The following is a 15,101-nucleotide window of genomic DNA, read 5'->3' as shown; positions in this document are numbered from 1 at the left end:
TTTATAGGTCCAACATTCATGAACATTACTGCTGTATTATTTGGTATTTTTGGAAATCGGTTAAACACACGCATGTATGATAGAACAGCCGTTTGGTGCAAGATCTATGTTCACAAATGTAAATTCTCAGGTAAAAGGCCATGTTTTGTTGTATTTGAAATGGAATCATATTTAAATCAAAGGCGATAGATGTAAAGCATGTACGTTCTTTTATGCGTATGTGGTTTTGAATATCCTCCTAGCAAATGTTTGTGTACACTGTTACATGTATATTTCTATGTATGCATTTGACGTAGTGTTCTTTTTTAAAAAAGTGTATGGAAACACAACCATAACATTTTTATCTACAAACTTTTTTGCAAATGTGTGTGACATTTGCAAAACATGCACATGTAAATCTAGTATGTACATTTTAAAAAGGCTTGTAGATGAGAATGTGACCACATCTGCGATCAGTGGGGTCTCCTAAAACGGCTACAGATCAGATGTGGTTTGACGGGCTAGGCCTAAATCACTTAACGTGGATAACTAGATTAAAATAGTTATTGTCCTGTGATAATCAGTACAAAACTGTATATATTTATATATTTTATGTACTCGTTTATATATTTTAACTGAGTTAAGCTTATATAAAATACTTTAAATAAATAGCAAATTAACCAGAATTCTTTTACAGAATAAATATGAGAATCTCGAACACCAGAAACAGGTGATTTATTTGATGTAATGGGCACATTTATAAAAGGTATAAAACTAAGCGCTGGAACTCAATTCACATCTAAAGAAAAAACAATACACATTCAAAACAAATAAACTAAACTCACACTCAACTAAAAGTAGAATAAATAGTTACATATGAATGGATGTTTCAGAGGTTCTACTTCCTGAATTGCATACAGCAGAAACCAAATAATTCAAAATGAAGAAATATATGGAAAATAAACATCTAATTACATGATGACACACACTCATACACACCTGTCTGTCCAATTATTTAATTCAGTTATTTAAGTGTAATTTGCATCATGATTACAGTAATACATTAGAAGAGTTCCAATTAAAGTGGACCATGATGGTTGGTGCATCTATGTGTGTGTGTGTGTGTGTGTGTGTGTGTGTGTGTGTGTGTGTGTGTGTGTGTGTGTTTATACGCAGACGTGAGTCCTGTTTTGGTCACCTCGACTGGCTGTGACACGATAGCAACTCAGCAGTGCGCACCTATCTGTGCGTGCGTGCTCGTGTCTAGTCTATATCCAGATCGCTGTCGGAGTCAGCGGCGCACGTGACGGCCGCGTTGCGGATGCTGGACGTGGGGGGCGGGGCCTTGTCGGGCAGCAGCCCGTACTCCTGCAGGAGCGCCTCCACGTCTGTGGCGTAGAAGTCGTCGCCCAGCTGGTCGGAGACGCGCACCAGGTTGCCCACCAGCTCGCCGCCGCGGTACAGCAGGAGGGCGGGAAGGGCGGAGCTCCGGAACAGGGCGCTGGTGCCCAGCACCGAGCCCCTCGCCTGACAGAACTTCACCTGAGCGGCGGTGGAGCAGACAGTTATGGCAGAGAAACAAATGGGATCATTCTCCCCCCTCCCTCTATGAATGTCTGTGTGAAGAATGCAACCACTTCAACCCTATGGGTCAATAGTGCAACACTGAAAATGGTTGTAGACCAGGGGTCTCCAACACGTCGCTCGCGAGCTACCAGTAGCTCGCCACCCCTTTCCGAGTAGCTCGCCAAAGGGCCAATGAATTACATACAAATTTGTAAACCTAATTGGTCCCATCGAGAAATCTACTTAAATTTATGTCCAATCAAAATTCACAGTTGTCCCTCCCCTTCTAACACTAAATGATTATTCGCCAATTATACAACAGTTAGTTCACAATCTGACTGGTTGAGAAGTGTTCTAACCCTGCAGATATGTGTGATAACAGCACGGTATTCTCGTTCTCTGTATCACTCCGCGGCCGCGTTGTCAAGTAACGGCATGTACATATATTCACGATAACACACTCCCTCTCGTGTTCTATTGCTCAATTAGCTGTCAATCAAAAAGTTAGGCTGCCATCAATATTGAATAAACCAGGGGTCACCCACGTCATGAGTCGCCCGCGGGCTTGTTTTAAAAATAGCTCACTATAGCGCCATGCACCAAAGCGCTGCATCGTTTATGTTTTTGCTACTATTATAGATTGTCCGCGGTTGCTAGCGGTCTTCCCGCTTAGCAATTGACACTCGCACACGCACCCCCCCCCCCCCCCCTCAACAACTTTCGTTCGCCGCCACACCCCCCCCCCCCCCCCCCCCCCCCCGGTAGCCCTCCGCAATAACTGGTATCCAAGAAGTAGCTCCCAGTTCCAAAAAGGTTGGAGACCCCTGTTGTAGACTTGAACACTCCCTCTTTAGTGAAGAAAGCTAAATGGCACCTCTGCTGGTCACACACCCCATACTGAACTGCTGCTACACAGGCATCACCGAGAGCATCCTGACCCACGCCATCACTGACTGGAACGGAACCACTCCACCCGACGGTCACCGCCGGGGAGTCTCACCTGGGGGTACTGCAGCGCCAAGCAGAGCAGGCTGCCCTCCATGGCGTGGCACGCGGGCACGTCCGGCTCGAAGATGTGGACCAGCACCAGGGTGGAGCGGGCCTCCTCGTCGACGGCGTGGAGGAACTCCTCGCCCGAGGAGATGGCGATCACACGCTCGAATCGCCGGCCGCCGCTCAGCTGCCGCCTCATCTCGTCCATGCGTTGCTGGCGGTACTGCTGTAGGAAGGCCTCGTCGTCATCCTCCTCTTCCTCCTCGACCCGCAGGGTCATCTAAAAGACGAGGAAAGTAGGGGGGGGGTGAGAGAGAGAAACAAATGGGGGGAGAGAGAGAGAGAGAGAGAGACCAGCAAACAGAAAGGAGCAAAAGGGGGAAAGGGTAGAAAGAGAGGAAAACAGGCACAGATGGAAAGGGGCAAAGAAAGAGACAAGGAATAGGAGAAGCAGAATGAACAAAAGAGAGACTGAAAATGGAGGCAGTGAGTGCAATAAAGAATGTAAAAGAGAAACACAAAGTAGCTGAGAAACAAAGAAAGAGATGAAAGCTAGCACACGTCGCATAAGGCTGCTATATTTCTCTATTTGCTGGGATATCTTGTTTTTTTTTTAATCTCCATTACATTTTCCTAACATCGTATTCCTTAAACGGCTGAGCTGAGGAACGTGTAGGGAGGCAGGATGGGCCTCACCTTGAGGAACGCGGAGGAACGCAGATGGGCCTCACCTTGCCGTTGATCTTGTCCTGCAGCTCCCGCTGTTTCTGCTCATCTTTCTCCTCGTCGAGCTTCGACCTGCAGGTCATGCTCAGCTTCTTGATGAGGCGCTCCATCTCCTTCTGCTGCTCCACCCGCTGCTCCGTCTCCAGCTGCTTGTACTTCCGCCAGTCATTGATCACGCCCTTCGGGCCTGAGGACACACACACACACACACACAGATGAAATACCAGCACATGAGACATAGAGGTGTTAAGACTGTACGTGAACAGAAACATTATTAACTTAGCAGCCTCAAGCTGGGAGATCTGTTGTGATGGATCATGTAAAAATCAAAGATTAAAGCTGACAGATGTGTGTCTTAAATTATGCTCATTTAATTGAGCGAGTGCTCCGGCAGGTTCAGGTCTTTGGTCCGATAGAACCGTGCCGTGCGTACGCACCGGTGTTGACGGCGGTGCCATCGGGGCTGTAGTCGATCTCCTCCACTAGCGCGTCCTGGTCCCGGATGCTTTTGGACTGGCCCTCCTCTTCCTCGCGGTCGCTCTCCTCATCCTCGCTGCTGCTGCAGTAGTACTGCAGCTTCTCCCCCAGCAGCTTGTCGTCCAAATTTGTCATGGCAACGCGCTGAAGCAAAGCAGGAAGTAGAAGCAGACTTGTACCATGCTGGGGCAGTACGGGATAAGCGGCGATTCATGTAGATGTCATTGGTGGACTGGTCAATTTAAATGTTACTGTCAGGGTAAATCACATGATTTACTTTTTTTTCTCTTTTTCATTGAGTACATGTTTTTAATCAGCTGGACCCCTGCTGTTGGTGAAATCAAACACAACCAATCAAAGCACCTGTAATCATTGCGAGCGACAGGCCTATATGAATTTAGAATCTGCTGCAGGCCTATGAGGCTTAAACCACAAAGGACTGGATTAGGAATAATGCGTATTGACTGATGCCCACCTAGACTAGCCTATATCATGGAGGCACCATACGGAGCAGAGTGTCAACACTTTATCCTTCTTTCCCTCTCTCTCTTTCTCTTTTCACCCTCCCCTTCATAACCTACAGCTATGAAAGTCTTTAGGTGAGTTATTTTAGTGAGTAATGGACGTCTACCAGGTTCCTCTTGAGGAGGAATCGACGCGGATTTGCAACAGCCAAGCAATCTAATTAGCCTTCATCCCAGTAGATAACGTTAGATAAGTGGGTCAACCTAAACGTTAATACCTTTAATGCAAATCGCATTCCTACCTCTGGCAGCACATATAAATTACATATAACATATAAAAAACATATAACATGTGAAGTATGAGCGTCAACATCCAACGGATGTTGTGTTTACGTTTGTCAGAGCCTGTGCAGTATAAGTTACAGAGCTACAACTCACTAGCTATTCTAATACCTATCTAATAGCCATCAAAACGAGCAGCGTGGTGTTATCACGACAGTTCTCCGCGGTCTGATTAAACATTATGAACATTAAACACTGAACACGCCGGTTGGTTTCAGCGGCACCGACCCGTCACACTACAAGCTCACTTAGCTTTAGCCAGTTAGCTAGGACGGTGGCTAGCTAACAGGCTAACGCGCTAGACAGCTGCGTCAGTATAATAAGGATAATATATAAACACACAGTAGTCTAAAATCGTGACTACTTACAAAGGACACTATAAAGCAGGTAATGTACGTTTAAATCTTACCCGAAAAATCTCTGCGAATAAAGGACCTATGAAAACAAGTCTCTTCCTGGTTCTGTAACTATGTGACGTTCCTGCTTCAGCATTAGAGGACCAATCAAAGACTAGAACAGGAAGACGAGCACGACGCGAACCAATCAGAATGAAGGATGTTGGTACTGTATAATTCACCTATCGCACTTCACTTTTTAACCTTTTAATTCTAAGGCGAATGAGACCACTATTATGGTCTACATATATATGATGGACCTCTGTACGTCCTGTTTCTCTGTAAAGAGAAACAGGACGTACAGACGTACAGAGGTCCATCATATATATGTAGATCATATTATATATATATATATATATATATATATATATATATATATATATATATATATATATATATATATATATATATATATATATAATATATATGCTGGGTCAGCTGAAGGTCATTAGCACCTCCTTCAGAGACTGGCTCTTGAGACGCCCGGGTCTGATGCATCAGCTCTGTCGATGTTCTCCATCTCCATCTGCAGCCTGGAGGGGCGACACCTCAGACCATCTGCCCTCACAACTGGGAGTCTCTGGGATCTCATCTACATCGGCATGCATTTTCCTGGGCTGTGGGTTGTGCCCAGTGGCCATTCATCGGCTCTTTGTACAGATACCCTCCCTGCATCTCCACTCTCCACCCTCACAGCAGACCCACTGTTGGACCCGGAAGGTCAGGGACCAGCCAAAACAGAAGGCAGAGGTAGCAAAATAGAAGTATAGAGAGACAGAGATTGTCCAAAAACAGAAAAATAGGAATAGACGTCTTCTTGGACCTCAGAATTGAAGAATTTGGGTCAATAAACTGTTGCTTTTATATCCATCCATCTTGCCTGTCATGCCACTTTAATCTGGTAATCATCACGGAAACAATGATGCCCTAAATTAAGAGGGCGATATCGACTGATAAATCAACCCAAACCAATGATTCAATCAGTCACGACAATGACTGTGGAAAGACGCAACTCTTTTCACAAGTGCTTATCGCCCAGGCAGATTTACTCAAAACCTCTCACAGGCATAATGATAACATCGAAATAAATCCTAAGACAATTGCATTCAGCGTGTAAACACTGCATTTAGCAGTGTAGCCCAGTAGGTGGCAGTAGACTTGTAACTACAACAATTACAACGCAGCAAACACGGGAACAGAGCACTGCTTCAGTTTGAATATGTCGATTAAACATCTATATTTGTAACATTAAAATACTGTAAGGGATTCCTGGCTAGATTATTGGCTGGTTTAAACACACGCAGATTACATGTAGAGGAACCTGATCTCAGGTCACTCCTCAAGGAATTATTTTATGGTAATGATTTTTTACTCTAGTTCACTTATTTAGTTAATATTGTGCCATATTGTGCTACTTTTTATAGAGGTGTGGCATTTTAATACCGTTAATTAAAATGTACGTGGGGGCGGGGTTGCATGTAGAGAAGGTGGATTTATGGAAGGCAAGATGAAAGTCACCAAGCGATCTGTTGAACTGCAGTTTTTAATCTTCCTCCTGAATCAATAACATGGACAGTGGTATCCCAATCAGTATTGAGTTTAGATATTGACTTCTGAAACACTCTTAAATCAATAGATTATTCAGTAGGCTACTGCATATTTTCTCAAAGCTGCCCGGTCTAGAAAATGAGCCTTTAATTTACGAACTGTAACAAAATGTCCGATGTTTAATCAGATATTCACCTTTGACGCCATGGATCTGTTTGGGTGCGTGAGAGAGAGAGACAGACAGACAGACAGAAGGGGAGGGAGGGGAGAGAGAGAAAGAGAGAGAGAGAGAGAAGCCAATTGGCAGAGAGCTCACCTGATTGCGGGGAGTGTTTTTATCTGTGCCGCAACAAGAGGTCATTTTGAATGCTCGGCGTAGGATGAAGTGACACAGACGCCATCTGAAGACCTGTCTGTCGTACGAGAACTACCGCAACAATGTCCACGAAGAACAGGATACCTGTCGGGCTGGACCGGAGCAATATTAATTCACTTTTCGGTTTGGTCGGAGGATACGGAACCGTGGTTACCGTTGGGATTATAGCTGTGCTGTCGGTGTGTGCTGCGTTTTTCATTTACCGGTCCTTCAAAGGAAAGCGAAGAAAGGGCTGTGAGAAAAAAGTGAATAAATCGTGTGAAACGGACGGAGAGGGTCCGCTGTTTGAAAGTGGGCGAGATGATGACCCGACCATCGAGTCAACAGGTAAAATGGACAATTGTTGAAACGATTCATTTTAAAAGGTATTAAATATTGTGATTTTTGGGGGCAATATTTAAGTATTGCTGGTTTTGGTGTAGACTGCGTATGCCACTTGTTCGCCAATACGAATGAGGTAGGTAGCCTATTGCCAAGATGATGTAAGCGGGCGCATCCAGCGTGCACGTAGCACACACGCACTGGTGCAGGTAAAGGTTTCTATCTGAGGCGCGAAGCTGTCACGTGATCGTTCTGACGTAATCACGTTACCTTACGTATTGCTTCATTATGGCCTCTTAAGGGTTCTCCCACATAGTGTGGGGAAACCTATTGTAGTTGGGTTCGAGTTTTTGGCAAATATATAATGAGTTGAGGTACTAATTTACCGTAGCTATTTCCTGCCTCATTGATAATGGCAACATTCATACTTGAATATGAATATTTTATACTGATATGCAGTCAAAGCAAATGCCAGACATTTACAATTACAAGGTGTATAGTGAGGTAAATCTTAATAAAATTCGCTAGAAGATGACGCAGTTCAGTAGCTGTATTGAAATAGCCTTCTGATGCATTGCTCACATGAAAGTGGTCTTACTGTGCAACTGCTTCCGTTCACAGAAGGAAGTGATGATGGAGGCTCTGAAGACTTTGAAACAGACTCCAGTGAAGCAATAACCCTGTCCACAGCAAACACTCAAATGCCTTCTGACCTTTCATTGGAGGACCTCAGGGACACCACCCACAAGACCATACCCACCGAGGACCACCGGCCGGTCGTGATGTCCGATGCGAGTCTTCGGCATAGCGAGGGTCACGTGAAGCAAGAGAGTGGGGCTGGTCTCCGTGATGAATCTGAGAACGTGACGGTGCAGCCCGATTTGTGTGAAGATCAGCACGAAGGCGGTAAACTCGCAGAGGACGAGCTTGAGGTCCATCTGAAGGAAAGCACGTTCAACGCAGAGGACGAGAGCGACGAGGCGGAGCCCCACGCCGATGTTGACGAACCATCTGAAACGGAGAGCGCCCAGGAGACGATGGAAGCCAAATGTGTCCCTGCCGACAAGTCCCAGATGGAGGACGATCTGCTGGACAGCACTGTCTCGACCCCGGAAGCCACGAACAGCCTCGGCGAGGAAGAGCTTCCTGCAGCCAAGCCTGTGTTGTGCATCTCTCCAGACCGCACAACCTGTGCGGAGGCAAACTGCAAAACGGCAGAGATGGAGGAGACTGTGGTCAAAGGGTTAGAGAAGAGCTCCGATTGTCATATTCCTCAGGATCAGGAGTCTGGCCACTGTGGCCATGATGTGCAGCCCGTCCTGCCTAGCGATAGCTTGGTGTCTGAGAACGGAGATGATGCGGAGGTCCAGGTTAAAGGTCACCAAGGCTTTAACGCTGGTTTTGGCAGCTTGGCGCCAACGCTGAGCAACACCGGAGAGGCTTTGGCCTCCCTGAGTGGAGCGTATGAGCACCTCCTCGGCGGTCCTCCACAGTGTTACCTGGGCTTCGCCACACCCAGCCTGGTGGGTGAGCCCATTGTGAATGTGAGCAAGGAAAGGTCAGAGGTTGTGGGGGTCGTGCCGGCGGAGGTGAGCCACGACAAGAATGAGATCAACATCATGGAGGCCATTATGGACAGCAATGAGTGGCTAAGCACTGGACCCCCGGAGACCAGGGACCTTCCCTGGCTAGCTCAAAGTAATGACTGCCATGGAGTTAAGGCCAACACGTCCTCATTAACACCATCAACAAGTAACGCCATTTCTGCTCCCTCCACTGATGTGTCTTTGCTTAATCCAGCAACAACTAGCAAAAGTTATGAAGAAGAGGACCAGTCGCAAAAAGAGAAGACTGAAGCCTTAACGGTCACACCAGAGGACGCCATAGCAGGCGGTGTCGACGACGAAGATGATCTTCAGAATAAAAGAGTGGCGGCAGTGTCTCCTATGCCCCAGCTGGTGCAGGTGAGCTTCAGGGTGCACTACTTCACGTGGGTCCACCACCAGCTTCTTGCTGTGACTGGGAATCTCCGTGAGCTGGGAGCTTGGGACAGCTTCGTCCCTCTCCAGGAGAGCGAGGGCGGGTTCTGGGCCGGCACCGTCGCTCTTCCCGCAGAGAGCCACGCAGAGTGGAAGTTCATCCTGGTGGAGGACGGGAAGATACAACGTTGGGAAGAGTGTGGGAACCGCCACCTTGTAGTGACTGGTCAGGAGGAGGAGATTCACCTTAATGAAAACTGGGGGTGCATGTGAGATACAAAAAACAATGGCAGTGCACACAGACCTAACAGTGACTGTTTCTATAGCAATAACAATAATTGCAGGTGCATTATTGTAAACAATTGTTAGCATAATTATTGAATATTAGGCTAATGAGTTATCCAAATGAAGCATGAGGCTGCGGTACTGTTAATGTAGCAATAATCTAACATATTTACAAATATGCACATTTTCACTTCAATCAATGATTTGCTTGTCTGTCGATTTGTATCCGGTTGTGTTAAAAGCATCTGTACTATTTGACACTTTGGCTCTTTAACCAGCAATAACAGTATTTAGACACTGAAATGGCTTGTCCTGCCCAACTCAGAAAGGATTTATTTTTACAGTGACAGTGATTTGGGTGTAATAGTATTTATGCAATACAAATTTGCGATATATATAGATATTTATGTAAATACCAAAATATTTTGTAAGTAGGCTGATCAGAAGTCCATATACCTAGTGAAGCAGCGTCAGTGGCTATTAAATGCGCTAATCTGTATTTGCACAAACCTGCTCGGCGTCCATGCCAGAGCTTTGCCTCAGTGTTGCGACATTGTGAATGAATCAGTTTTTTGCATGCGAGTGCTGATGTTCATGTAATCAGGGAACGTGTCTCCCTCCGTGTCTGCGGTCTTGCTTCTGGAGAGCGGCGTCGAGCTACAAAACCCACGGCTTTCTTTCAGTCTGGCACCACGCTCGGATGGGCGGCCATCTGCTCCACGCTGACTTGAGACCAGTTTATTCATCCACCGACCCAGATCGCAGCCTATGAGGGACTCTCACAAAGGAGGACTTCTCAGTCAGGTCCAATAGTGGTGTTTGTTCATTCTCCTGTTGGCCCACACGGGCTTCCTGCCGTGAGGCCTGTGACGAGCATCTTTGTTGGCTAACAAAATGTGTCCCTGATGGAACGGCAGAACATGTAAGTGCTCTCAAACTACAAAATACTACATGAATGTTTTATGGTTTTTCCTACAGCCAGACAGAAGCGTGGCAGCATTGATGGTACGAAAACGTCAAAGATGTTGTCCAGACTTTGTTTTGTGACGGCTTTGAAAAACGTGGGTCAATAAGATTAATGCATTTACCACCAGAATCTTGCCTTATAAAACAATGTGCTGCTGTTTGGTGTTTCTTTTTTACTGTATATATGTATGTTTGTGTCCTGAAGGTCTGTTTTATATTTAGTTCAAATCACAAATCTTCTCACTTGTGGGTGTGTAGCTTACGTTTATGCATATTTTTCTGTAATCTCAGTGAAAGTGAGTGGCTCTAATAAAATTCATTTTAAGGCAAATATGATTTGTTCTTTTAATACTCCCTCTGTAGTCAAATGCTTTGAAAACAACCAAACAGAACCAATGTTTTTTTTTTTACTTATGCATATTCCATTTTTTTTACATATTTTTCGAATTCTGCAATACTCCAGCAATGACGACTTCCCTCAATTGTTCTGATGCAAATTAAATCATTAGCCACGCTCTGTTTACTTGGAGGACTTCAGTGGAGCCAAAATTCACAGGCCTGCACTCGGTCTAGTATCGGAGGGCTGGAAGATGGCCGCTCATGTCATATGCACTCTTTGGGCCACTTGAGTAAGAGTGCTGGTTCAGCAGAGCAGAAGATCTCAAACTTTCCTGCAGGTCACCATGATTACCAAGTAACTTGACCTGACGACACGTCTTCCTGCGAGCATTGTTGGACACTAGTCTGTCTCGTCTTGATGAGCTCGTACTGCTAATGCGTTTCCCTCATGCTCTGCCCAACTGGTTCCAAACCTTCTGGGTCTTGTGCAGTTTTCTCATATTGACCTCTGACCTCCTGTGGTTATCACAATCTGTGGTCCCTATAGATCAAAGTTTTAAAATTAACCTCTGTCTCGTCTCATTAATCATACCCATTTAATCTTCATCTCTCTGTAATTCAAGTGTGTGTTGCCCATGGATATGGATTTTCTGATTTAGCTTGGGCTCTTTACGGTTTCTTCCTCATAATGGTGAAGGTTTTCCATTACTACTCTTGGCTCCTTCATTATCTGAGCGCATATTCCTTTTAGAGCCACTTTGTGATGACGTTAAGTGTAGCTACACAAATAACATCAGATTGATCTTGGAGCTGTTTGCTGTATCTGCTCTTTATATATTCACGTGAACAAGAGATGGGGTTAGTGTGTGTGTTGGATGCTATCAGGCAGGGGATGATCCTGTTTTGCCAGGATCTGTAAATGAGTAATTGTGCCTGCAAGATGAGGGAAGAAAAGATGAGGCTGTTCAGTCACAGAATAACAGGCCTTGTAACTAACTTATCACCAACCAGGCCTAAAAGCTGAAACAGGGGTGAAGAATCTGATCAGTATTGAGCTTGTGTTGTCATTCCAACCAAGCAAGGAGCACACCCGATTCCACTTGTTTAATTAACTGGACTGATGAACACTATATCAGTAGATCGCTTTCTTGGCTAGATCATAAATCTGTAGCCTCATATATGACTCTTGGCAGATTAGATTTGCCCACAGCTGCCTTAAGGAACATTTGTGATTGTTGACATGTTAATGTGAAACCTCACTCGGCTCTCAAAAACACAGGAGTGACCTGGATAAGCTGGTGAAGTCCAGCTCAAATGTCATTTGGCTATGACATCATTGAGAGCAAGAGGAGGAGCCCAGGAGTTCTGTGATGATGAAGCAGAACCCAGAATAGACTACGGTCTGTATACAGACATCACGTACGTTCAGAAAAGATCTTCAAAATAGCCCAGTTTCCCTGCGAGAGGACAGGGACGGGCCCACGCCGTTTTATTGACTTGCTCTTCGTGCTGGGTTCATTGGTCTACTTTCAAACGACTGCTGGACCATGAACTTTCATTTCATGGTCTCAAAAAAAGCTTGGTCAAGGTCCCGTGGGTAGACATCACTCAAAACCAAACAAGTCTCTACAAGAAAACTCCCAAATTCCAAAACTGATCTGAAAGCAGCACACCCCAAGATCAGAAGCAGGTACATCAGGCATGCTGGAGGGTCCAAGTTCAAAATTAGTACTCTAGAGAAGGGAATGCTTCATAAAAGTACTCTAGAGAAGGGAATGCTTCATAAAAGTACTCTAGAGTCTTTTATGAAGACTTTTATGCTTCATAAAAGTACTCTAGATCGGACTACAGAGTCAAGTTTGGAAATAGAAGGTTTTTGTATTGCCTAAATGACCACTATGGGTCTTTTAGAAATTTCATAATCATTTTGTCTTCAATGTATTGAATTCTGCTATATTAGCATAAGACTAACCACACATAACCGTTACAAAAACTATGAAACATTATATTGTCCCCTTGTGGCCTGGAGGTTTAATCTGTACTACATCTATTTTAAACATGGCTGAGGGACCTGCACTGTGGAGCTTCAGATAAAAAAAGTAAAAACAATAAATAATCTGTTTACTACTTTTTGATGGTAAAATGACTTATTGGCCCTTTAAAATAAAGGAATGTAACCTAATATAGTCACATATAAAAGGAGTGATGTCTGTAAGTTTTACAACTTCCCCTCTGTTGAGAAATAAAGGGAATTTGTATTAAATCTGAACAACTTCTCTCCACTGCTTATTCTTATCTTAATTCGGAGAGAATCTTTGACACGTTCTTCAGTATTGTTGAAGTTCACTGTTTTAACATGATTGTGATTAATGTGCTTTTTAGGTAACTTCCCCCTCCCCAATTTAGTTTTACTGCATTATTTTTGCACTTGCTAAATAAACAGCATTTCATCATTTCGATTAAAGATGGCGTTCTCTGAGATGTCTTCCATGCTACACCGTGATGTGATGCGCGGTTGACCCACCTCAGCGTGATCCGCTCCGCCGATAATCCTGGATATGAGTGTTAATTCATCAAATGTAATGCTGGTTTTAAAATGTAAAAATCTGAAGGTCAGCTTTAGAGTTATATCTTAAAAGACCGTTAGTGGTACCTTATTCTAATCAAATGAGGACTTGTTTAATAAGTTCAATGTTGAAGCTATTAATCAAATGTGGAAGTCATGTCAATGCCTATATGAATAATTTACAGTATGTTTTTTTAATAATATTCCTTAAGATTAACAGAAAATTATGAACCTCAATAATCAGAGCTTAAGATCTTAGACATTTCTAGTCTCTCTTCCTGGTGTTAATTTGGTAGAATGTTTGTGGGTGTGTGTCACTGGTCTCATTTTCTTGGTCAAGGAGATTAAGACTACGTGTGTGCACGCAGATAGACAGACAGACTGAAAGAGTAACATGAGAAGAGGATGTAATTCTAGATCTAAAGGCTGACCGGGTGACCTTTGAACTTAATGATCTATCTTTTAGAATGTGTGTGATGAAGGTATTTGTTTTGATTCCAAGTGTCTTTGTTCAGGATAGTGACTCTCTTGAACAGCTGTAGTAGTTCAATAACTCTGGTCTATCAGAAACAGATAAATAATTTGAACCGTAAATATGTAAATAGTCCATATGTGCATACACATATAACTATAGCAGGCCTTAATGGAGAATACTATGCACTGCTATTAATAAAACACCCCCCCCTCCCCATCTCTCTCTCTCTCTCTCTCTCTCTCTCTCTCTCTCTCTCTCTCTCCCCCTCTCACTCTCCCCCATCTTTCTCTCTCCCTCTTGCTCTCCTCATCTTTCTCTCTCTCCTCATCTCTATCTTTCTCTCTCTTCCCAACTCTCTCCCTCCTTGTCTCTCTGAATCAGAATCAGAATCAGAAATACTTTCTGATTCTGATTCTGATTCTGATTCTCTCTCTCTCTCTCCTCCCCATCTCTTTCTCTCTCTCTCTCTCTCTCTCTCTCTCTCTCCATCTCTCTCTATCTAACTCCCTCGCCCCCACCCCCTAACTCCCCTAACCCCCCCCCCCCCCCCACCCCACCCCCAAATGGCAGGTCAGTAGCTGCAGCCAAGCCTCTTCTGGAACATTCTATAAAAAGGACGGCAGGCGAGTGCAGGAGTCAGAAATAGACTCCCCAGATAGCCGGAGTCACCCACAGGACTTTAGCATGTTCGGCGGTTGTATTTAAGATGGAGAGGCCCCCAAACGGCAGAACGAGCGTGCCCATCACGTGATTACCGCATCCCCATCCGTTCCTGTTCGAAAGGCTTTGCAGCTGCATGTCACACAGACCCCCGATTGGACCCTGTTACCCGATAAGTATGTAGAAATTATGTTAGCCCAGGGCTAACGCAGTGTCCAGGACAACCTGCAGTATCAAGAGCACTAATGAAGGCATCAGTGACGCAGGCAGAGAAGAACCCAGAGCTGTGTAGAGTTCAAACAAAGCAGAGGAGAACCCAGAAATGTGTAGAGTTCAAAAAAGCATTGCAGCAATCGGAGAGATTTATCACAGCACCTGATACGTTAAAGGTCCCACGGGTAATCAGACCTCAGCTGATTCAGTCTCTCTCTCTCTCCTTCCCTTTCCTCCGTCTATTTTAGAGCAGATCACGGCGTGGTGTAGGTCATGCAGGAGGAGGAGAACGGCACCATGCCCCCCGTTCTGCCCCATCTGCAGGTTCTGAGACTGGTGGCCATCAGTTGGGTTGTCAGTGCAACGTTATGTGGTGATAGAATATATTCTGATGGTAACATGATTTTTATTATTATAATGGGCTCTGGAAA

The 15,101-nt window shown here is 44.7% G+C and overlaps 2 protein-coding genes across 3 annotated transcripts; one reads left to right on the top strand and one right to left on the bottom strand.

The window, feature by feature from the left end:
* Positions 1-697: 697 nt before the first annotated feature.
* pdcl (phosducin-like) lies at positions 698-5,061 on the bottom strand. 2 transcript variants are annotated; one of them, XM_076979754.1, is made up of 5 exons: positions 4,957-5,061; positions 3,702-3,885; positions 3,270-3,451; positions 2,546-2,818; positions 698-1,521 (listed from the first exon to the last, which is right to left on the bottom strand). In XM_076979754.1, exons 2-5 carry the CDS (start codon positions 3,874-3,876, stop codon positions 1,243-1,245), a joined length of 909 nt encoding a protein of 302 aa, XP_076835869.1. In that variant the 5' UTR covers positions 3,877-3,885; positions 4,957-5,061; the 3' UTR covers positions 698-1,242. The 2 variants fall into 2 exon arrangements, with proteins under 2 accessions (XP_076835869.1, XP_076835870.1); XM_076979755.1 differs by lacking the exon at positions 4,957-5,061 and adding an exon at positions 4,916-4,938.
* A 1,726-nt stretch (positions 5,062-6,787) lies between these two features.
* Positions 6,788-10,744, top strand: stbd1 (starch binding domain 1). Its single transcript, XM_076979753.1, has 2 exons — positions 6,788-7,193; positions 7,809-10,744. The coding sequence occupies exons 1-2, from the start codon at positions 6,929-6,931 to the stop codon at positions 9,437-9,439; spliced, it is 1,896 nt and encodes a 631-aa protein (XP_076835868.1). The 5' UTR covers positions 6,788-6,928; the 3' UTR covers positions 9,440-10,744.
* The last annotated feature ends 4,357 nt before the right edge of the window (positions 10,745-15,101 follow it).

The sequence above is a fragment of the Brachyhypopomus gauderio genome, chromosome 18, assembly GCF_052324685.1.
Source record: "Brachyhypopomus gauderio isolate BG-103 chromosome 18, BGAUD_0.2, whole genome shotgun sequence".
Lineage (NCBI taxonomy): Eukaryota > Metazoa > Chordata > Actinopteri > Gymnotiformes > Hypopomidae > Brachyhypopomus > Brachyhypopomus gauderio.
This window is presented reverse-complemented; position numbering and strand designations above follow the sequence as displayed.

What these genes read in the sequence shown, in the direction of transcription:
- pdcl (XM_076979754.1), bottom strand. Translation starts at nt 3,876, where the DNA reads ATGACAAATTTGGACGACAAGCTGCTGGGGGAGAAGCTGCAGTACTAC. An exon ending in TGGCACCGCCGTCAACACCG is followed by an intron (nt 3,452 to 3,701) that starts GTGCGTACGCAC and finishes GTGTGTCCTCAG; the next exon opens with GCCCGAAGGGCGTGATCAAT. An exon ending in AGGACAAGATCAACGGCAAG is followed by an intron (nt 2,819 to 3,269) that starts GTGAGGCCCATC and finishes CTCGTCTTTTAG; the next exon opens with ATGACCCTGCGGGTCGAGGA.
- stbd1 (XM_076979753.1), top strand. Translation starts at nt 6,929, where the DNA reads ATGTCCACGAAGAACAGGATACCTGTCGGGCTGGACCGGAGCAATATT. An exon ending in CCCGACCATCGAGTCAACAG is followed by an intron (nt 7,194 to 7,808) that starts GTAAAATGGACA and finishes TTCCGTTCACAG; the next exon opens with AAGGAAGTGATGATGGAGGC.